Raw genomic sequence first — 21,866 nt, 5'->3', positions numbered from 1 at the left:
TGCTCACTAAATAGAAAACCCAGGAGTTTTCATTCCTCACCACTCTGAGGGAACATGCTAATAACACCAACATGCTTCCAGAGAACCGCTGTTCCTTTTCTCTGGGATGTTGCTTCACATACTCATGCATGTGAGAGTAATTGTAGATGGCAGAATGCTGGCAGACGAGGTCAGAAATGTTTGGCATTTCCTGCCTTGGTCTTTGCAGTACAACTTGTTTCCTTGGTGATGCAACCCACTGACTTCCCATCTCCAGCGGTCACTGGGTGAGACACAGACCTGAGACAGCTTACAAGTCCATGACTGAGACACCCAGGAAAAATTACAATACATGATGCACACACTCACACCTAAGGACTAATTAACCTGAAAGTCTTCTGCGATGAAGCCGGAGTTCCCAGAGAGAACATGTGCATGCACAGGGAGAACATCCAGTATCCATACAGACAGACTCATGTCATGATACATCACATGACCACGTCACATAAAAACCTATGAATTCAGACGAAGTCTGGACCAGTTTAGTGGTTTGACTGGACTCCACTTTGACACCCCTGTTTTTTCTTTTTGACAATTAAATCCATTTTACTTTTAACAACTTTATGCTCATGCTAGTCAAACACTCTGGAAATCACAGGCAATGATTCCCAACAAACCTTCAGCATGATGAGGTCTGGATAAAACCACTGATTCACAGACGACTCCTTCTCTTTCCTTCTCTTGAAGCCAAATATCTGCAGTATAAACAGCCAAGCAAAGTATTTGTGCTGAACTGATCCAACACCATGTGTATCAAACAGCTGCAGATGGTGCTCTCAGGAGGGTTGTCATCTCTAAATGCTGGAGTTGAATTTAGCTGCGTTTGCCTCTGAGGTGGCGTGAGAGACAAACACTCTGACAGTCCATGCCTGTTTCCCCAGCTTCCCTTGGAAATCTCTGTGGAGAGAAACGATCCGCAGTGTAGAACTGCTGCCAAACAGGAACGCACGCACACATTCACACACACAGACTATGTGCTGCAATCACATGTGTGTTGGAGAGACTCCAGATCAGTTTTGCCTCTGAAGCATAAAACTTCAGGTCTGCTGGAGCAAAAACAGCAAAAAACCTTCTGAGACTCTATTCAAACTCCACCTGGGACTTCATGTCAGGAAGAAGTTAGTCAGACAGGAAACGTTTGTCTTCTTATTGAAACACGCAAATTATTCTGAGAAAGTTATAAATGTGTTGTTCAGTTAACAGAAAACAATTAAAAACAACTCAACTGTTAAAAATATCTGAGCTCTTATGGTATGTAGATTATTTCTAGCTCCATATGTGTCAGATGAGCATCACGTTCCCATTAAATTTTTAATTTTAAAAATTAAATCTTGTTTAATTATCTTCTCAGCTGATAATCTTCTGCTGAGAAGCACGTCCACTTCTTAACATATTTGTATATTTTGCAATCAGGTTAACTGTTTTATCCTGGAGATAACAGAACAATTCCATCCTGATTAATTGTATTACATCAAATTAGACTGAACTGACCAGCATAACTGAGTTGGAGTGAATTCTGGTTAATGGAAGAATTGAACTGCAGTAAATCTGTTTCCTGCTCAACATTAAATGGAGGGCAAATGGTGCAAACAAATGGTCTTCTGTTTCTTAAAGCGAGTTTGCATTGCTCTTGTTTCTGCATTTTTCTTTTTGCTTCTATCTGATGTGGTTACATTTTTTGCAGTGGTTGGAACATTTTTACATTTTTGCTTCCATTTTCTGTGACTGCAGCATTTTATTTGCTGTATTTTCTGTGACACAAAACATTTTTGAGTTTCTGTGTCCCAAAATTTTCCTCGGGTCAGTAATGAGAAGGAGAGTTGAAGAAAACCATCTTTCTTTCTTCAGACATCAGTTTCCAGATACAAACTGTCCCTTGGGATACCTCAGGGGTCAATTCTTGGTCCTCTTCTGTTCACGCTTTGTTTTTAACAAATATAACTCCAGCTGTGAGACTTCTGGTAATTTTTCTTTTGAAAAATCCAAAATCACTAAATTAGGTGTAAAAATAATGCCCAGTCTAAATCTTGAGTCGTTTGTCAGTGCTGTGGTTCAGTCCTCTTTTTTTAATTGAGGTGGCCCGTCCAACAGACATTACTTTATGCTTTTATCATGTCACGACTGGGTTACTGTAACTCTCACTTGACTGGATTTAATTATGCATCCCTCTCACATCTGCAGATGTTTAAAATGCAGCTTTTTAACTGGTACAAGGAAAGAAAAGCTCATAACTCTGGTTTTAGCATCCCTTCACTAACTTCCCCTTTAATTTTGAATCCATTTAAGTAAGATTTTTTATATCAGTCTGATTTTGTGCTTGTTTCTGATTGTCTGCTTCAGTTCATAATGAGTCCTTACATTTTTCTGTGCTTAAACAGCTGCATCTGAACTCTAAATCACAGTTAAATTATCTCACATAAAGCCCAAATATAACAGCATCTTCCATAAATTGGAGTTTTCATTAGGAGCACAACTGAACCATAACTAGTTCTTCCTGGTTAGTCTTAAAACCAGGGATGCTTTTCTACTTTCACTTCAAGAAAATGTAAATGTAACAATCCATACCTGTGGAAAACAAGTGATTTTACCTAAAACAAGATGCAAATCGGAGAGAAGGTTTCCAGATGAAAGTGGAAAAGCTGTTTTTAGAAACCACAATCATCAAAAACCCATCCAACAGATCAAGGTTTGACCCCACTGTGTAATCTCAGCTCTGCATGCTCCACCACAGACACACCCACCCACACGCACACACACGGTTCATATCACACCTCACTTCCACCTGAAACACTTGACTCAAGTTTACCTTCTTCTGCTTTTTCCAAACTAAATCCGGTAAACAGCCGATTCCCGTCAGGACGGTTACCTATCGGTCTGTTTTCCAGCTCGTCTTCCTCTCTCTGGGTCCGTCTGCCGTCTTCAGCTTTGCTTCTCTGACTGAAACATGAGAGGTCAGGTAGTGTGTCTTCTCAGACACGCACACAGAAACACACACACACAGGAAGCAACATAATCATCAGTTCCCAACTAAAATGTTTTATTTACTCCAGTCTGATGCGATCTGGGAATAGTTTGTGTTCTTATCATAAATTCATAAATACCGGCACATAATAATTCACTTCAAGAAAATATTTTGTTTGTGAATTATTTGGAAAATATGGATGTTGTGCTCCAAACGGGACACAACATCCATTGTGCCACTGGCTAGTGTGTGTTTCTTCAGGTAAAGCTCTGTGTGTTAAAGTGTTGGAAGGCAGAGCTTCTTAAGGAGACATAGGCTAATTTTAAGGCATCAAGTTTTCAAAGTCAAATTACTGTCAACTCAGATTTGATATATGTAACATTTCAACTGAAGGCATCATTGTTGTTTGATTGTGCTATAAAATGGTGCTATGTTCCTGGAAAATACATAATACTGCCCTTTGAAGTGCAGATTGTGTTTCTGTGAAGGAGGTTCAGGTGGTCTGCATGTGTTGAAACTCCAGAAGAACATAACCTCCTCCACTTTTTTACCAGACCAGCTCCGGCACATTTGTGTTGGACAGAATTTTATTTAACAGTACCTTTAGTCAGCAATAAAACTATTATTTTAAACTTGAGTTCAGGTCAGAAATGAAAGTAAATGCTGGTTCAGCATCTGTTTAAAGCAGGTGAGTAAATCCATGCCATGGTACATGTGATGCACACAAAGATATTTAAACAAAAACTCCAGAAATCATGCTCAATACAATCTGAAGCTTTAATCGCATAGATGTTATTGCAGGTAAAATATTTCAAATATACTGATTAAGCCAACGATCACATGATGCAACATTATTTCATAGGAAAAAAACGTTGAATTTCTTCACAGAACAAAAGGACAAGTGTTTAATCTGAGTACAGACTCGTACACTGCAGCAAGAAAGAAAGAAAGGAAGGAAGAATAAAGCGCAGTAACATTGTTATAACATTCACAGTAACATTCTTTGGTTTAACCTTTATTCAGCTACGAATGACCCACATTTACACCTGTGATGACATCACAGTCAGTTATTGTCACCTCCAGTTTGCAGTCTGCTGGGGGGCGACTTGGGAGTTTTCCTCCTTCATGCAGGGCTGGGTGTCTGCTGGTGGAAGGAGGTGCCACCTTAAACCAGGTGTGAGCTGTCACATCTCTCTGTGTTCATTTCATTGTTACTGTGCAGGAATAAAATCCCAAACACCTGCTGGTTAACCCACTGCCTGGATCCCCTGCTGTCCAGCAGATTAACTGACTTTACTTGTTAATTTAAGACATTTAGGTTCTGCATTAAAGCAGCCTGGTTATATGAATATGAGTGACACGGTTAAAGTGGGCGTTCATGCAGCCCATGCTCCAAAGCTCCAACTATCCGATGCTCCACTGGCTGGTTAATGGTACATAACCACTTTCTTCACCTAATCCAAACCTTTCTGAATGGCTGTTTAGCAGCCATTGGTTTTTTCAACTTTTCATCACATCAATATCCACCATTCAGAAGAAAGAAACAAGGAAGGATAAGTACAGATGTCTTGGCTTTAAAGTGATGAGCAGTGAAGTGAAGAGCTGTTTGGAAACATTATTATTTGTTTCTTTTGTGGCATTAATAAGAACCCAGAGTCACTTTCCTTGTGGGTTTCTGTGTCAAACTGAACTGAAGAAAGCTCTGTTAAACAGAGAAGAGTCATCTGGGTTAGTCAGTCTGCTACTTCTTTGACAGGAAACACTCCTGATTCGAGTTTGTCTCCAGCTGCATCATCGTCTCTGTCAGGCTCTCATCGTGTAGGAAGTTGCAGTCGCTGTGCGGAGGAGCAGAGTGGAGAAGAATGTCCCTCTGTGGTTCCACCTGGACAGTCCGGTCCTCAGCTGGAGCAGCCAGAGCTGTCTCACTGTCTCCATAAAGCTGGTCCATTCGTTTACAGAGAAATCCTTCTGTCTCTGGTGGAGACAGATCATCTCGCTGTCCCCCTGTCCTCTCTCTATACTTGTAGGACGCCAGTTTGATCACCCGCTGCAGAAGATGTCTCCTGTAGGCTCTCTGGATCACTGCTGCTGCCAGCTCCTCATGTTTCTTACGCAAAGTGTTGCTGATTGGTTCATACAACTTCTGCAAAAATGAATAACCACATTAAATGCAGTTACTTTCAATATACAAGGGATATCTTTTGGAGATTATATTGGTATTTTTCCAGAGGTCTTCAATGTGTTGGTCAGGTCCCTTAGTGAGGTCACTGACATTCCTTTTGTTTTTTCATTCAAAGTTATATATCGCATGAATCCAACATGAAACAAATTGATAAACAAAGGCATAAAATAATGTATTTCAGGTAGACATACACATTCTAGCTCTGAGCATTTTGACAAATAACAGTTTGTTAATGGCGTTGCCATTATTAGGCCATAACAAGGGCTGAAAAAACATTGAAGACCCCTGACTTAGACTATGACAAAAAAAATAAGGGTAAAACCTTTGTGGGATTGTTGGCCATGAACTTATCCTCTATTGTTGCCTTTAGAGCATCCATTGCCTCAGATTCACCCAAAACCTGAAAAATATTCAAAGAAAATATGTATACAGAGGTGTTCAAAGATCTTTCACACATTTTGGTCACCAATTGTTACTGTAGTTTAATTCTGTTGTTGAGAGAGTTTTAACCAGAAATCCAGACCAACTAGAAGTTAAAACTTGATGCGGATGACTGTAAGCGGAAAAGGTCTTTAATCCTAACCACAGCTGTCCAAGAATCGGTTCTACCAAATACTTCTTCAAAACCCAAAGAGACAGACAAGGCAGATCAGCAAGTAGTTTTGATGAACTTTGTGAGTCGGTTGCAGAGAGCCACTGCTAACTGCTGCAGTGGACTGATCTGCAGCCTCCCAACCCCTGCTGGTTTGGGTTCAGATAACACTAAAATTGAAATGTCTTTCCATCTGTTTTCTACTGCTTATCTGGAGTTGGGTTGTGGAGGAAGCAGCCTAACCAATGAGGACGAGACTTCCCTCTCTCCAGCCATTCGGGCCAGCACCTTTGGAGGAATCCCAAGGCATTCCTGTGCCAGCCGAGAAACATAGTCCCCTCAACGTGTCCTGAGTCTTTCTCAGGGTCTCCTCCAGGTGGGACATGCCCAGAACACCTCACCAGGGAGGTGTCCAGATGCCAGAGCCACCCCAGTTGGTTCCTTTCAGTGTGGAGAAGCAGTGGCTCTACTCTGAGTTGCTTCCGGATGACTAAGCTTGTCACCCTATCTCTGAGAGGCGAGACACTCTGCAGAAGAAACTCACTTCAGCCGCTTGTGTTTGCGAAAGAATGAGATCAACATGTCTTTGCATGTTTCGCTTTTAATCAACCAAAATAAAAGAGGAGAAGCAACTTTCTTCAGCTAAGCACGTTTGTGGAAACATTGTACTTTGGGGATGTGCTTCTGTTAAGGGGACAGGATGACTTCAATGAATTGAGCAGCTAATAGAACGGGTTTTCCACCATAAAATTATGGATCTCTTAGCCAGTCTTCCAGTATGGTGATAATGACCTAAAGAACACCACGTAGTAAACAAAACAGTCCACCTAATACTAATCCCTTTGAGGTCACATAAAATCTGTAGAAGAAATTGTAGCTTTAGTTTGAAACTTGAAGGTTTTAGAGTTTCTATAAAGAGAAAAGATTATAATCTCTTATAATGTTTGCAAACCTGATGACAACCTACAACTCCAATAGGGCTCCACTAACACATTCCAGAGCCTGTTCTGGTTCTTAAACAAAATTTTGGAATGCTATTGAATGTTTTGACTAAAAGAGCAAGGATTACATGTGCCATCTTGGGCACTGTGGAATACCTACGCTTGTCAATCTGAATAGAAAGAAACAACGATCATGGCGGTGAACAGATGCCACAGAAGTTTGCAGGGTATTCGTATCTTCCTACTACGCTCTTTTTATGTTGTGTAATGCCCCGTGTTGATGATGCATGCTTGGTTCCTAAAATGGATGAAAGTAGATGTGGGCTCTTAACAAAACGCCAACATTCAAAGGCACAGGAACGTAACTACACAGAGTGTTCTTTTTGTGGAAAAACACTACATATGTATCCAAGAAAAAAGATAAGATGAGTGATATTACCTCTGCAGTGAGAGCTAGGAGGATGTCCATACAGTGGATCTTGTCTCCGGGAACCAAAGGCAAGTCCATTTGTATCAGTTTGATGGTGTTGGGTTTGGGAATCCTCATAGGATCCTGTAGAACATCACACAGGTCTGACAGCTCACTGCAAAACACATAAAATTACAATCAGGTTCACCCAGACAGGAAACAGAGTCTCGCAGGAGGTGATTCACCTGCTAGGACTCACCTGTAGTGTATGAATTGCGAAGCTCGAGGGTCAAACTTCTCCCAGGTTTCATAGAACATATCAAAGTCATCCTCAGAAAGTGGGTCAGCACTCTCCTCTGTGGCGACGTTAAAGTTCTCCAGGATGATGGCGATGTACATGTTGACCACCACCAGAAAAGACATGATGATATATGAAGTAAAAAAGACAATGCCCACTGCCGGGCTGCCACAGTTTCCTCTGACAGTTGTGCCTGGGTTTTCAAATTCTGGATCACAGTCTGGAGGTGTGTTCATGATGGGATTCAGCAGTCCGTCCCATCCAGCTGATGTAGTGATCATAAACAGGCAGATCATACTGTTCCCAAAGCTCTCAAAGTTAAAGATGTCATCAATCATGCTCTCCTTCTTCACGTAAGCAAAATTAGACATCCCAAAGATGGAGAAGATGAACATGATGAGGAAGAGAAGGAGGCCAATGTTGAAGAGGGCAGGAAGAGACATCATTAAGGCAAACAACAGTGTTCGAATTCCCTTAGCTCCACGAATGAGACGAAGAATCCGCCCAATGCGAGCCAGTCGGATCACACGGAAGAGAGTGGGAGAAACGAAGTACTTCTCAATGATATCAGCAAGAAGAAGGCCTGAAGAGGAAGAAAAGACATGGGGAAGTTTTTAAAAACATTCTGTTAGACATAACAAAACCATCTAATCTGCTTCCTCCTCACCAACAATGGACAATATAACCACTACAAAGTCAAATATGTTCCATCCGACATTAAAGTAGTGCTTTCGTAGAGCGATCATTTTGAGACAGCACTCTGTGCTGAAGATGACAATGAAGACAAGGTTGACCCAGTACAGGATGTTTTCCTTTTCAGGACTCTGCTCATCTGTTTCCACCATCATTGTCACCATATTGAGACAGATCAACACCATGATGAGGATATCAAAAAACTGCTTGGTCACAAGGTCAAAGACTAGACCCTGGAACTTGTTCTAGACAGAAACAGAAATAGAGTTGTTCAACGTCCGTCATACTAATATTTACAGGCTTGGTTTATTTAAGTTCTACAGAAAGTCCTGGAACCTACTGTAGGCCGGGGAACAGGCTTCTGAGGCTTCTTGGATCCCAGTTTCTTCATGGCGTTGTAGTATTTCTTCTGTTCTTCTGTCATAAATATATCTGTTCCTCCGAGGTGAACACCCAAACATAAATATTAAATGGCTGACAGAGGGAAACAGAAAATTACTCAATATAGGGTCATTGACAAGAAACTTATCTTTGCTTTCTGCTGGTTAAAATTGTCGATGATGACTCCAATGAAGAGATTGAGGGTGAAGAAGGACCCAAAGATAATGAAGCAGACAAAGTACATGTACATGTACAGGTTGTCCTCATACATTGGCTGGGACTCCACCTAAATCAAGAAGGTTGAAATCCCAGGATGGAGGGAAAATATAGTTATGTCTCACGGGATAACAGCAACAGTTTCTCCCAGTTCTGGGACTAGGAAAGCTTCTGGTTACAGCATCAACATCATTAAAACTTCAATTCCTAGGTACACTAGTATTAATAAGACCAGGAACTGTACCAGTAACAGTATGAGAAGTTCTGACCTCTCTGGAGTCCACCGCTGCATACATGATGTCCATCCAGCCTTTAAATGTGGACTGAAGAAAACAACATACAATGTATTTTTCAAATTGAAAGCTATCTGAATGTTAACTGGTAAAAAAAACAGTATAAATCCTTTAATGTTGGCCTTCTGACTGACCACTTGCAGCAGAGACAGGTAGCCCATCCCAACATTGTCAAAGTTGATCTTTGTGTTCTTCCAGCGAACCTCGGAGAAGCCCTTCTCAATCAGATCGAGACACTGGGTTTTATTATTGACTTCCTCAGGAGAGAAATACTCCTCTGATGTTTCGTTGAAGCAGTAATAAAACTTCCCTGCAAACAGGTTCACACCCATGATGCTAAAGATGAGCCAGAAGATCAGACAGACCAGCAGCACGTTGAAGATGGAGGGGATGGCTCCAACCAATGCATTAACCACCACCTGCAGGCCAGTAGACACAACAGTAGTGAGTGAAATGCTAAACCAACCAAAAACAAGACAGTTCCCTATCCATCTGTCACTGTTTAACCTGCCAATCTTACCCTCATGCCCTCAAAGCGAGACAGGGCTCTTAGGGGCCTTAATGCTCTCAGAGTCCTCAGAGACTTAATAGCTCCCAGCTCAGAGTATCCCAGGATGTTTGCTGTCAGTGACACCAGAGAAACCTGAAAAACAACATGTGTCGATGAGCTAAACCTTTACAAGAAGACTTTCGGAGGACATACGATGGAGTAATTATGCAGGATTAATCAGTTTCTTACATCTACAATGAGGAAGTCCAGCCAGCACCAGGCATTCGTGAAGTAGGTCTTGAATCCATAAGCGACCCACTTGAGAATCATCTCCACCACAAACACGTAGGTGAAAACCTGATCTGCATATTCCAGAATTATTTTGATTACACGGCGCTGCTCAATGTAGATGTCCTCAAAGGCCTGTCAACAATATTTGGAGTTTTTAATGGATAAACCTTCATCATTTAATATGTCATGGTTTAATATTCACAATCTTCATCTAGTACTGACAGAGGTGTTTGTGAAATGGATTGGATATTATCAATGCTATCCCAGCTAGATACATCAGAGTTGGGGATGTACTATCAGGCCCATGTTCTGAAAAATGGGACCAAGCCCCGTTGAGAAGCCCAGATGATATTAATTTAAGCAAAGCTAATCTGAGAGATAAACCTGGACCTATTTTGTTTGCCAAGGTTAAGAAATAAAGACCCTTCTGAAATGTATAGGCTCAAAATTATTTACACCCCTTGCCACTTAGGTCTAAAATACAGAAAGAAACTGCAAATAGGCAGGGTCTGCTGTAATCTTAATTTTACCAACATGTTTTTACCCTAACCAGTGAGATTAGGGTGATGGTGAGGAGACCTTTCAACCTCTAAACACTGAGCTCATCACCAATGATAAACTGTCAAAATATCGGTTAAAATGTGAAAAGCTTTTCAGACACCAATATTTTTTATATGCAACTTAATTTAATTTTATAAAAAGCTCTCCAGGCTTGAAAAATTCTTAAAGTAAGTTGTATATTTTTGAGTAATGGGATAAGATGGGACTCTGTCTTTTATCAAATAATCAGAATAAAAGTTGCAACCTTCCAGTTACCAAACAAGGTTCTTTTGTTAGTCATTCATATTACTGTTTTTGTTTTGAAGGGGTTAATAGAATCAAATCATCTCACCTGTGTATGTTTAGCAGCCATGTTAGTAGTCACACTGTCAGCCATGCTTGTAGTCCACAGCTAGCCATGCCAACCATCAGATTAGTTTGCTGAGACCTGCTCAGCCTCATTGAACCAACCAATAAAACATCTCAGAGTAAAACCCTGAGATGCTAAAGACATCAACACATCAACACATCAACAACAAGGGATTACGGTTAGAGTTAGTGCTAAAAATTATGTTAAATATTGCGTTATAAAGTTTACCAGAGCTCCACTGCTCAGCAGGATCATGAAAATGATGAATGTCTCAAAGTAGTTGTGCTCTACGATGGTGAAGCAAGTTTTCCTGCAATTAAACCAGATCTTTCCTTTGCTCTGGGATGTGTCTATATCCAGACAAGGACAGCGATTGTAACACTCTGCAATAGAAACCCATACAGTTCAAACATAATAGTGTTTATAATAGGGACTGAATGGACAGCAGATGTATGATGTTTACACACTCCTGTTACCAGCTGTTTCTGAAATAATTTCAGTACATTTACTTTGCACAAGTCAACTGAAAAACAACCCAGTTTGTTTGATCATAACTGACCACACCCTTTTAGTTTCAACCTTGAAGCTTCTTGGATCATCCAAAATGTATGGCCCAAAAATGACAGAGCATCACCAAAAGAACCGTAGTCCCAAAGTGAAACATGGCTGTAGCTATAAAAAATTGTTCAGGTGAACACCTAGGTACTTAGAGTCCACTATCTCTATGTCCACTCCCTGGATTTTCATCGGTGTTAGTCAGGTGGGTCTGCGCCTGTGGAAGTCCACCACCAGCTTGGTTTTCCCCCGCATTGATCAGGAGATGGTTCCACTAACACCAGTCCACAAAGTCCTGAGTCCATTGTCTGTACTCTGAGTCTTTGATGAGACCAGCTATGGGAGAGTCATCAGAGAACTTCTGAAGTTGGCAGTATGGGAAGTTGATGTAAAAGACTGCAGTGTAGATGGGCGAAGAGGAACTTTCCATTATTTGCTATTATTTCAGTTTTTATCTTCTTGTTCTCCATTTCTTTCTGGTGTTCTGTGTAGCTGTGGAACCTTCCTTGAAGGGGCCATTGGTTGCTAAAAACTTAATATTCTTCTGTAGCTGACACACTAGGCCCTATACAACCTGGATTAAATAGATACATTCAACACATTAGTTTTTCTCAGTGCACTTACTTTCTGTATAGCAGTCCTCTGGAGTTTCTTCTACCTCTTCTATTTTTGGGACTTCAGGAGCTCTCTGCACAGTGCTGCAGACCGAAGACTCGTCACCCTGAGTATAGACAGATCTTAGCATTAAAAGGTTATTTTAAAAAACATTCAAATGACTTCACGATAATTTATCCACTATGAAAACAAAGGTGGACTACTGCAGGAAAATACATATCCCCAACAGAACCCAAAACCCAAGATTTTACTTGTGAAAGCTGTTCTTCTATGTCATCCTCCTCATTATCTTCATCCTCATCTTCATCGTCTTCATTTTCAGGCATGTCAAAATCAGACTCAGCTTCAGCAATGGGGACCTTCAAAGATGTGATGTTAAGGTAGTAGCTGCTCAGGAATGACAGATCAACTTTGGGAACTTGAACCATGGGCTGCTCTGAATTCACGATTGTCAGAGCTAAAACTTCCTTTGATTTTTCGCCTTCTTCGCAGGGTACAGCTAAAAACATTGATTTCAAATACAAAGACAAAAATAACTATTAAGTGCAAAAAATAAACCTTATATGAACATTTATATGTTAACAAATAAAGTCTGCTCCCACCAGTCGCATCTGAGTTCACGTTTGTTTTCTTTCCCACTAAAGACCAGATGTGGTTCAGGAACCAGGCCTTGGTCCAGGCTATACCCCTGCTGATCCGGTTTATTGCAATCTGAAGATTATTTTCTCCTTCATCTTCTGTAACTGCAAGATTATCCCCACTGAATGAGCTTAGCAGCAAGGCCAGGAACAGATTCAGGACCTGAAATGATGTCAAAAACATATTCATGTTTTGAAACTTTTTGAAGTTTCATGTTTTGAAACATGAAACGTCATATGGTTTTTAAAAACCAACCAAAGTCAGATTAGAAAGAGTTTTTCTGCACAGACTTACCACCAGGTTTCCAATCACCAGTACCATCATAAAGACAATCAGACACATAGGTTCCCCAGCAACTTGCATACAGTCCCACATTGTCTCAATCCACTCGCCACACAGAACCCTGAAGATGATGAGGAAGGCATGAAAGAAGTCGTTCATGTGCCAGCGAGGAAGCTCACAGTCCTGGGCAATGCGGCAGACACAGTCTTTGTAGCTCTTTCCAAACAACTGCATCCCAACGACAGCAAAGATGAAGACAATGATGGCGAGAACCAGCGTCAAGTTCCCCAGGGCTCCCACAGAGTTGCCGATGATCTTTATCAACATGTTGAGAGTCGGCCATGACTTGGCTAGCTTAAACACTCTCATCTGGAGATAACATGGTAAGATGGACAGAGACATATGACGATAGAAATATACAGAACTTGGGTCACAGTTTAATCATGGTGAGAAAGTTATGAACGGACCAATCTGAAGGACCGCAACACTGACAGACCCTGAACATTAGCCAGTCCTAGCTCCACCAGACTCATGGTGACGATGATGCTATCAAAGATGTTCCAGCCCACCTGTAACCAAGAAAACAAGAGACTGTAACCATGGGAGCAGTTGCTCACCATCAAAACGTTTCTACTTTTATTGATGTATAATCCTGACCTGGAAGTAATAATATGGATCCATCGCTAAAAGTTTGAGAACCATCTCAGCTGTAAAGATCCCTGTAAAGACCTGGGGATCAGACATCAGACAAAAAATGATTACTTTGGTTCTTTATGAGTAACATCACCAGCTGATGGAGGGCAGCGGGAACTGAGGACCAGAATTGAAAAACACCAGCCTAACCTGTTACCAGACCCTGCTACTCATCTAAGCTAACCTTCTACCAAATGCTACACCAAAATACAATGTTAACTCATTGGACTCAACCTTACTGTGTAGACTTTGACTCGGTTTCTCCTCTGTTACTGACCAAATTTCCAGTGCTGAGAAGATCTTCAAACTGCTCAGTCATTGGATAGTGCTCCATGGCCATGAAGACAGTGTTGAGGACAATGCAGATGGTGATGGAGAGATCCACAAATGGATCCATGACGATAGTATACAGAAGCTTTTTCAGCCATCGCCAACAGCCGCAACAGTCCCACTTCAGGAAGATGTTAGCAAACACGTACCAGCATGGAGGACATGGTCTCTGGTCATCCTCAAACTCTGAAACAGAAAGCTGCTGAGTAATGTGAAATGTATCACTGCACAATAAGTGTTTGGAGTAACTAAGCACCAATTAGTTTTTTTTCTTAATCTGTAAATTCAGTTAATTTCATGTAAGGTAAACTCAACTGAATGGTGCTAAATTCTTTTAGAGTACTTCAAATTCTGATATCTAGTGAAGCCAGTGGAATACGTAAATCAAATGATGAATCTTTTTTTTTACAAGAAGAAACCTCAAGACTTTAATGAATGGCAGAAAGAGAGTCAATAACCCCAGTATGTTCACTGTGTCCAAGTACCTTCCATGTTCGTATGCTCCTCTTGGCTTTGTGATGTGGGGTCTTGATTCTCCAAGAGCGCCGCCCTCTTGGCCGCTTGCTGTAAAGACAAAAAAACAAACATTCAGCTTTGTCTTGAAACGTCATGGGGGGTTTCTCTTCTTCACATCTTACCTCCTCTTCTCTCTGCTTCAGTGCCTCCAGAATCTGGGCATACTCCTCTTCTTTTTGTTTGGCCTCGGCAATGTTAGCCTCATTCTGCTCAGCGTACGCCATGGCAACCACCGCCAGGATGAGATTAATGAGGTAGAAGGAACCAAGGAAGATGATGACCACGAAGAAGATCATGTAGGTTTTGCCTGCCGCTCGCAGCGTCTATGTAGGTAAACAGAGGTGAGATGACGCTGGGACCAGCCTCAGCATTAGGGAGATGTTAGGTACTGACCAGGTGGAAGAGATTTTCCCAGAAGTCCTGAGTCATGAGTCTGAACAGAGACAGAAACGCCCAGCTGAAACTGTCGTAGCTGGTATAGTCATAGTTTGGGTTTCTCCCTGCCTTCAGACACATGTATCCATCTGGACAGGTCCTGGATACACCATCATCATCATCATTATCACCATAATCAATAATGTTAAAAATAATAGTAATGTTTTCTTAAAGCTACCCTGCATCAGAGCTGTTTCCACACAGCAGGGCATCAAGTTGACCAGGTAGGTAGTAATAATTGTCTGTGAGACACAAGGACAGGTTGATGTTTGCATCTGAGCAGGTGGATGATTATGATTTGTGAGGTAAAATACTCAACATACTACCTGGGTTGTTAATGTGTGTGTAGAACTCAAAGTCACTGCTGTTGTTTTCGTGGAAACTGATGTTGAAAGCTCCCTCTGATGTGTCGTTGCGTAGTAGCGGTGGGATCAGAACGCATTTTTGTCTGAGGTTTCCCATGAATAGCTGAAGACCAATCAGAGCAAAGACACTGAGGCAAAAGACAGTCAGAATCATGACATCACGCAGCTTCTTCACTGACTGGATGAGAGCTCCGACAATCGTCTTTAAACCTGCAGAGAATGTTGCAAAGGAAATATCAGAGTTACTGTCAGCTTTAACTGCCAGTGTCACAATTATTCATCTACAGTTTAATTATTGAATTATCAAGATTCTTCTCCTGTGGAACCAGCTCCCAGTTTCTGTCCATGAGGCAGACATCCTGTCTACTGTTAAGACAAGGCTTAAAACTTTCCCTTTTCGTAAAGCTTTTTCATAGTTAAACTGTTTTAGGTTATAAAACAGCAGCTGCTATAGGCTTAGGCTGCTGGAGGACATACTGTCCCATTTTTCTCAGTCTGCTACTTTTGCCCACTACTGTCCACATTTGCATTATAATCCATTACTGTCTTTCACTTTGTTTTTTTCTCTACATTGTTTTGAGTCTATGACTGTTCATTGTTCCTTGGGCAGATTGCTCCACTTGAGCTTTGGATCTCTGCAGTTCCTTCAATGTTGCCATGTATCTCTAACCAGTGCTCTACTTTCTGACAGTTTAGGTGGACGTCCATGTGTTGGTGGGTCTATGGTTGGTCCAGATGAACCAGATGATGGATTGAACAGAACTCCCACGCTTTGATCCCAACATCAAAGCGTGGGATGTTGTAGAACTTAACCCAGCTATAAACATCTCCACAACTTTTTTTCCGAACTGTTTGATGAGGTTCTTTGTCTTCATGAACCTCAAAATGGTTTCTTAGTCTGGGTCACTGAATATCCTGAAAACAGTGGGGGTCCAAGGACTACTAGAAGAAAACTGTCCACTTTTATCATTTTCAACCTATAGAAAACATCAGTTTCTCTTTCGGTCCAAATATAATGTCGTTTGCTGTTTTATCCATATCAGAACCCATGAAGTTATGTTTTATCTGGTTTGTCAAGTTCCTCGTAAGTTCTAAAAGTCCCAAAAATATCACAACTCCAACCACCAGGCTTGTTTCCGTAACTGAAACCGACATACTGACCAGGGATTACTGTGATGGTTTTCAGGGCTCGAAGAACTCTGAACGTCCTCAGTGCCGATACATTTCCCAAGTCAACAAACTCTGTCAGGTATCTGTGAAATGGAGACATTCCTCATTATCCTCACATCTGTCTTCATTTGAAGACACATCTCAGAGCAAAGTTAATTTCAACTAATCTAAGTTTAGTGAAATACAATCTCTCCAGGAAGTTTTTTATTATTACGCCATGCTGATGACCATGAAGTCCAGCCAGTTCCACGGATCTCTCAGGAAGGTGAAGTCTCCCATGCAGAACCCTCTGGACAAAACTTTGATGGTTGCCTCAAACGTGTAGATGCCCGTGAATACGTATCTGTGCAACAACAGGAAGACATATTTGAGACAAGAACCCAACATACTGAGCATGTTATTAAGCATGGGGAACCAATATGTAGTTTTATACTTTTACCTTTTTGTCTTTCTTTTTGTTTTGTTTGTATTTCCTTCTAATTCATGCAAAGCACTTAGAACGGCCTTGTTGCTGAAAATGTGCTATTTAAATAAAATTACCTTTCCTTACCTATTTACATGTTCTACACAAGTCAGGTGTTTAGTTTTCTACATGAATGCACTGAACTGAAAATCTGGGCTGATATATATTTTCTCCAACCCTTTTCACACCGTGAAAAAAATTCTGCACAATATCACTATCAAACGACCAAAGGTCAGCCATTTTGGAAGGCAGGACACAAAAAAAGGAACAGTATGTCACAAATATAAGTTTCAAAGTGCTATTTATTTTCTCAATTTTGATTTATTTTGTTTTTCTTAACCACAACATTGAATCTCATAACCTTTACTTTGCATCTCAAGGTTAGAAGTAACTCAAATGTATCAATGCCATTATCACTTATGATTGGTTCTCAGATTGGTGATTATAAGTCAGAACTCTTACTTTGTTTTCAATAGTTGTGGCTTTGCAAGATGAAACACTTAATTTTGAGTTTGTATGTTGAATCTAAGTTTTTGACATTTCCTTAGTAATGGATTATGGCGGTGAAAGTCAAAATTGTGACACCTCATGAATTTTTACTTTTTTAAATTTTTGTTTCTCCAGTGGCACAAAACGGTTTTCCATAAACGGAGTCAGTGTGTGTGTGTGTGCGTGTGTGTGCTTACTCCACTGTCTTGCTCCATGGTGGAGGATCACTCATGGTCATGAACACACAGTTGGTCAGGATTGTCACCATGATGAACAAGCTGAATAAAGTTTTAATTTTAAGGAAAACAATCAGGATGCAGCACGTTTTTTATCATTTATGAGGAGCACAAACTCATTCATGTCTAATTTTAATGGAAACACCACAACTGCAAATTTGGATTTATTATAGGAATGCAGCTGTAGACGGTTTAAAACTTGGACTAGATGCAACACTGACTCTTGTTTGGCACAAGTTTAGCTCTTGATGAAGGAGGTTCCTCTGTTTCAAACAGGAAATTACCACTCTGGGGTAACCTTCCAGCACACTGTGGATTTTAAAAGGATGCAACTACAATCAGGAGCTCAGAAACCAGAAAAAATGTTCTCTTGGTCCAGATGTTTTCAAGACCTTTGGTTTCTAAAGAAAAGCTTTAGCAGCAGAAACAGAGTGACATGATAGAGGATATGAATGGATGAGGATCCTGATGGAGAAGATCCTCAGTGGGCTGAAGGGACTCAGTACGTAACAGGCTGGTTCAGCGTTGAACCTGTAGATGACATTTCCCTTACTGAGAACGATGAAGGTCTGCAAAGAAACAGGAAAAACAGAAAGAATGGAGTCAAACTGATTTTCTCAGACAAATCTATTACCTTCAATTTGATTTTTAGACATCCTAATTCAAATGAGAACATTCATTTGTAGAAACCAAAAAAGAAATTTTCCAGTTAGTGTTTATGTTTGATAATATCTAAAGCTTTAAAATCACACAAATTGAGTTTGAACTGAACTTCCTGATATTTTTCTATCTCAAAGTCTTTAACCAAGACTGAACATCAATGTAAAAAAAATATCTGACATCAAATAAAGATCAGATAACCAACAGATAATTGGAAGTTCACTTTGTTGATGGAAAATTGATCAATTTAGTTTAACATTTACTGATGAGAAGGTTGCACAGTCAAATTTCAGTGGAGAGTGAAACCTTTTGTGATTGGTAGAAAGGATCCAGCTCCTCCAATGGGATGTTGAGAAACCCAGCGGGCGGGTCTCCATAAATAAAGGGGAGGGGCTTCCCAGCTTCCAGGTCACTTGCTGGTTTAGGAAGATCCTCCTCTGCTATCTGCAAGAGAATAACTAATCAGATCAGGGTTTGTCATGTATTGCTTGATTGATTTTGTTACTGACAGCTAATAGGCTATCAATACCTCAATGTTCTGCTCCTTTCTGATTTGCTGCTCCTTCTCTTCAGCTTCATGCCTCCGCTGAATTTCCTCCAGTGAGGCTGGTGTGAACCGTCTAAACACCTCCGCACCAACAGGGGGCAGCAGAGGTGCCATATTGACATTTTGGCGAACCGCCCGAACTTCTGTGCTGCCTAGCAACCGCCTCCTGACAAAAGGAAAACAAAAAGTCTAAAATATCTTTCCACACAATTCAACGAAGAAAAGAAAAAACACAAAAACATAAACAGGAAGGAAGTAAATCTACAGAAGCCCATAGGAAGAGACGCTTTGATCAAAACAAGAAGCCAACTGCAATCCTTTGTCACCTGAGTCCCAGATTACACCAATCACCTGATTCATCTGATCTCTGTAACACATCCAGTTCATTGTAGATCTGTTGACTGGTTGTTCCAGTTTTGGAGTGGGAAGGTCAGTTCTCGTTCAGTCAGACCAGTTTTCCAGTGACAGGTGAAGTTCTGGTTGAGATATGCAGTCCAGTGAGTAGTGGGGTCAGTTGTGTGTTGGTGTTATTGGTTCAGTTTTGCTTTGATCGGTCCAGTCCTGGTGTGGTCGGACCAGCTGTAATATGGATAAACGACATCTGATGTGGTCAGTCAATTTCTGACAGAGTGTGATAAGTTCAGTTCTGGTGTAGCCAGGCAAGTCCTGTATTGGTCAGACCAGTTCTTTTGAGGCTGGTCAAGTTCAGGGTTGGTTGTGTTCTGTTATGGTCATACTGGTTCTGGTCAGTTCTCAGGATGTTGCTGCATTTGAAAGATGATAAGCTAGCAATAAGTCAATCACATAGAAAACTCCAGGTGTTTCTCTCATCTTATCTCCATCTGAACAATCACTCCACACTTAATATTTAGTCTCCACTTTCAATGGTCCATTAAGTTCTGGAAGCTTCTGCTGTGGATCAAAAGTTTAATTACGCACTCTCCACATATTGACTCATTTACTGGCCTTCACAATGGAGAGGTTTGGTTTAGACAGATAAATTCTTTCTTTAAAAAAAAGTCAGAAAAATAATCTGCATAAGAAAAGTGGCAGGTAAAGTTCTGAACATGTTTAACTTGCTGTGCTCAGAACCGATCAGGAAGGTCTTCCTGACAGGGGAATAGAACAGGAGAATGGAGTACTGCTATTCCACATAAAGTTTTTTTTACTGTCCTTCAGCTCTTGTATTGTGTTTCTTTAGATATTTGTTAATATCAGACTTATACAGTAGGTGGGCAGTTCTCGGCTGATTTGTTCTCATTAGAACCGCTCCTCTCTCCTTGTTACTCCTCCAGAGTTTATGAAACGATGTTCCTCTCTTTCTGGTAACCATGGTTCTGTCTGGATCTGCCTGTTTCTGGATGTGTCCACCTGACTGACCGTCTCTGTCTCTGGCCCTTTCAATATAAAGGTTTCTTCATTTTGCTTTAATCAGGTTCATTTGACCACTCACAGACTTTTCCTTTCTCACTAACATTTACACCTCTACAGTACAGTAGTACATACTTGAACAAAAACACTTAACCAATTTCATTTCATTTGGGAAAATAAGAGCTATCTTTGTCTCTGCTAGCAGTCACAGTGAGGATTAGTTATAGGAATTTTGATTTTGAAGCCGGATGTGGAATTTGAAGTCCCTGCTAATCCCTTTCTGCTTGGAAATAACAGGAAATGACAGCGGGGTCAAACGTTCAAGAAGACAGAGTTTCAGTTGTTCTGATCTACAACAGATGATGTTCACCAACAATGAGCCTTCCTGCTGTGTATTCTCCCATTAACAGCCTCCGATCAGAAACAACTCACCATAAACCGCCATAAACCTTTACTGCCAAGCAGAATTATTATCAAAGAAAACTTGGTTCTAATAAAAATTACCTGAGTCTTTCCTGAAGGTAGCTTATAATGAAAACCTATTCTGCTCCAGGGCTGGTTAGATTTTTCCAACATTGAGTTTCGTACCATCAACCTCCTTTGCTCAGAAATTAAGACTTGGTTCAATTGGGGACCAAAATTGGTACATGAGTTGCATTTTCAGCTGGTGCGTTTCACATTCACACTATCAAACAAACACTTTGTTGCTTGTGTCAAATGAACTGTAGAGGAATATAATTATATTAATAGTTAAAAATTATGTTGTTTGGTTGGTTCGCACTAAGATATGTTTTAACCTAAAAGAAATGTACTGTGTCAAATGGACTGGGTCAATCTGACCTAGAAGTCAGGAAGGAATTCAGATTTTTAAGAGATGAGGAATAACAATCACTTAAGAGAGGAAAGATGTTAGTTTTAAGCTGTTGTGCAAGAAAGTTCTGGGACCCGACCTTTCCCCTGCTCTCCTGCAAAGGAACCGGGCCAGAGCCCAAGACTTGGTAAAGAACCTGTTTGGACAGATGAGGAACAACAACTTGACTAATAGTTCTTCTGATGGAGCTGATTTGATTCCAGGAGGTTGACTCCTAATTCTCGGAACACCCAAATACACATCCAGTGTAAAACGAAGCCAGAATTGCTACACAAATGAAGGGGAGTAACGCCATTGGTCGAAGCTTCCCAATACACACCAGTAGAACTGGGACTCTATAAAAAACTGATGTTAGAACCAGAAGTCCTGTAATGATGTAAATGTGATGTTTTGGTTCTTCAGATGTGCATTAAATCTCTTCCCGTTTTGGCTATGAGCAGAGGGAATTTGTATCATTTCTTTATTTATATATTCCATGAGTTTAGGCACCTTTTAATTCCTCCATAGAACCAAACCCTTTGAGCAACCTGTTTGTCAACATGCAAACCTCTGAAGAAGACAACAAGAGCAACTTCCTTCTTCATAAAATGTAAACAAAAATGGAGTAGCACCAGATTTTATCCGATGTAGGATTTATTTTTCTTCTATCTTTGGCAAGAGACCCGGAGCAATTTCTCCTGCTAGCACTAGCTAGCAGCCAAAACAAACTCGTGCATTAGTTTTGGTATATTTACCAGGAATGCCCTGTGCTGTAGTCCGCTTCCTGTTTGTGGAGCAGCTTCTGGTCCACTTGTCATTCACATGCATTCAAACCGTGCAAGAGTTCACTTCAAGCGAAACAAAACCTACGTTGTGGACGAACCGGAGTTTGCTTTTCTGTCTCTTTTCTGCCCTCACCAGACTTGAGCTTGCATTCACACCCCAAATGAACC

The 21,866-nt window shown here is 40.8% G+C and overlaps 1 protein-coding gene across 1 annotated transcript in view; it reads right to left on the bottom strand.

Moving 5' to 3' along the window:
* Positions 1-3,574: 3,574 nt before the first annotated feature.
* The window catches only part of LOC116735190 (sodium channel protein type 4 subunit alpha B-like), a 32,754-nt gene continuing 14,462 nt past the window's right edge, over positions 3,575-21,866 (bottom strand). Inside the window, exons 2-31 of the mRNA XM_032586871.1 lie at positions 18,675-18,858; positions 18,452-18,589; positions 17,936-18,054; positions 17,447-17,536; positions 16,512-16,640; positions 16,289-16,380; positions 15,089-15,337; positions 14,941-15,004; positions 14,721-14,862; positions 14,450-14,650; positions 14,297-14,375; positions 13,759-13,997; positions 13,446-13,517; positions 13,256-13,357; positions 12,801-13,157; positions 12,470-12,668; positions 12,119-12,366; positions 11,877-11,973; positions 10,926-11,080; positions 9,746-9,919; positions 9,527-9,649; positions 9,141-9,425; positions 8,983-9,036; positions 8,646-8,783; positions 8,457-8,561; positions 8,091-8,361; positions 7,385-8,006; positions 7,156-7,300; positions 5,506-5,583; positions 3,575-5,144 (exon numbers count right to left, since the gene is read on the bottom strand). Of these exons, the coding sequence (XP_032442762.1) occupies positions 4,743-5,144; positions 5,506-5,583; positions 7,156-7,300; positions 7,385-8,006; positions 8,091-8,361; positions 8,457-8,561; positions 8,646-8,783; positions 8,983-9,036; positions 9,141-9,425; positions 9,527-9,649; positions 9,746-9,919; positions 10,926-11,080; positions 11,877-11,973; positions 12,119-12,366; positions 12,470-12,668; positions 12,801-13,157; positions 13,256-13,357; positions 13,446-13,517; positions 13,759-13,997; positions 14,297-14,375; positions 14,450-14,650; positions 14,721-14,862; positions 14,941-15,004; positions 15,089-15,337; positions 16,289-16,380; positions 16,512-16,640; positions 17,447-17,536; positions 17,936-18,054; positions 18,452-18,589; positions 18,675-18,806 (5,301 nt within the window). The 5' untranslated portion in view covers positions 18,807-18,858 and the 3' untranslated portion in view covers positions 3,575-4,742. The remainder of the gene's footprint in view (positions 5,145-5,505; positions 5,584-7,155; positions 7,301-7,384; positions 8,007-8,090; positions 8,362-8,456; positions 8,562-8,645; positions 8,784-8,982; positions 9,037-9,140; positions 9,426-9,526; positions 9,650-9,745; positions 9,920-10,925; positions 11,081-11,876; positions 11,974-12,118; positions 12,367-12,469; positions 12,669-12,800; positions 13,158-13,255; positions 13,358-13,445; positions 13,518-13,758; positions 13,998-14,296; positions 14,376-14,449; positions 14,651-14,720; positions 14,863-14,940; positions 15,005-15,088; positions 15,338-16,288; positions 16,381-16,511; positions 16,641-17,446; positions 17,537-17,935; positions 18,055-18,451; positions 18,590-18,674; positions 18,859-21,866) is intronic.

This window comes from Xiphophorus hellerii, chromosome 16 (genome assembly GCF_003331165.1).
Source record: "Xiphophorus hellerii strain 12219 chromosome 16, Xiphophorus_hellerii-4.1, whole genome shotgun sequence".
Taxonomy (NCBI): Eukaryota; Metazoa; Chordata; class Actinopteri; order Cyprinodontiformes; family Poeciliidae; genus Xiphophorus; species Xiphophorus hellerii.
This window is presented reverse-complemented; position numbering and strand designations above follow the sequence as displayed.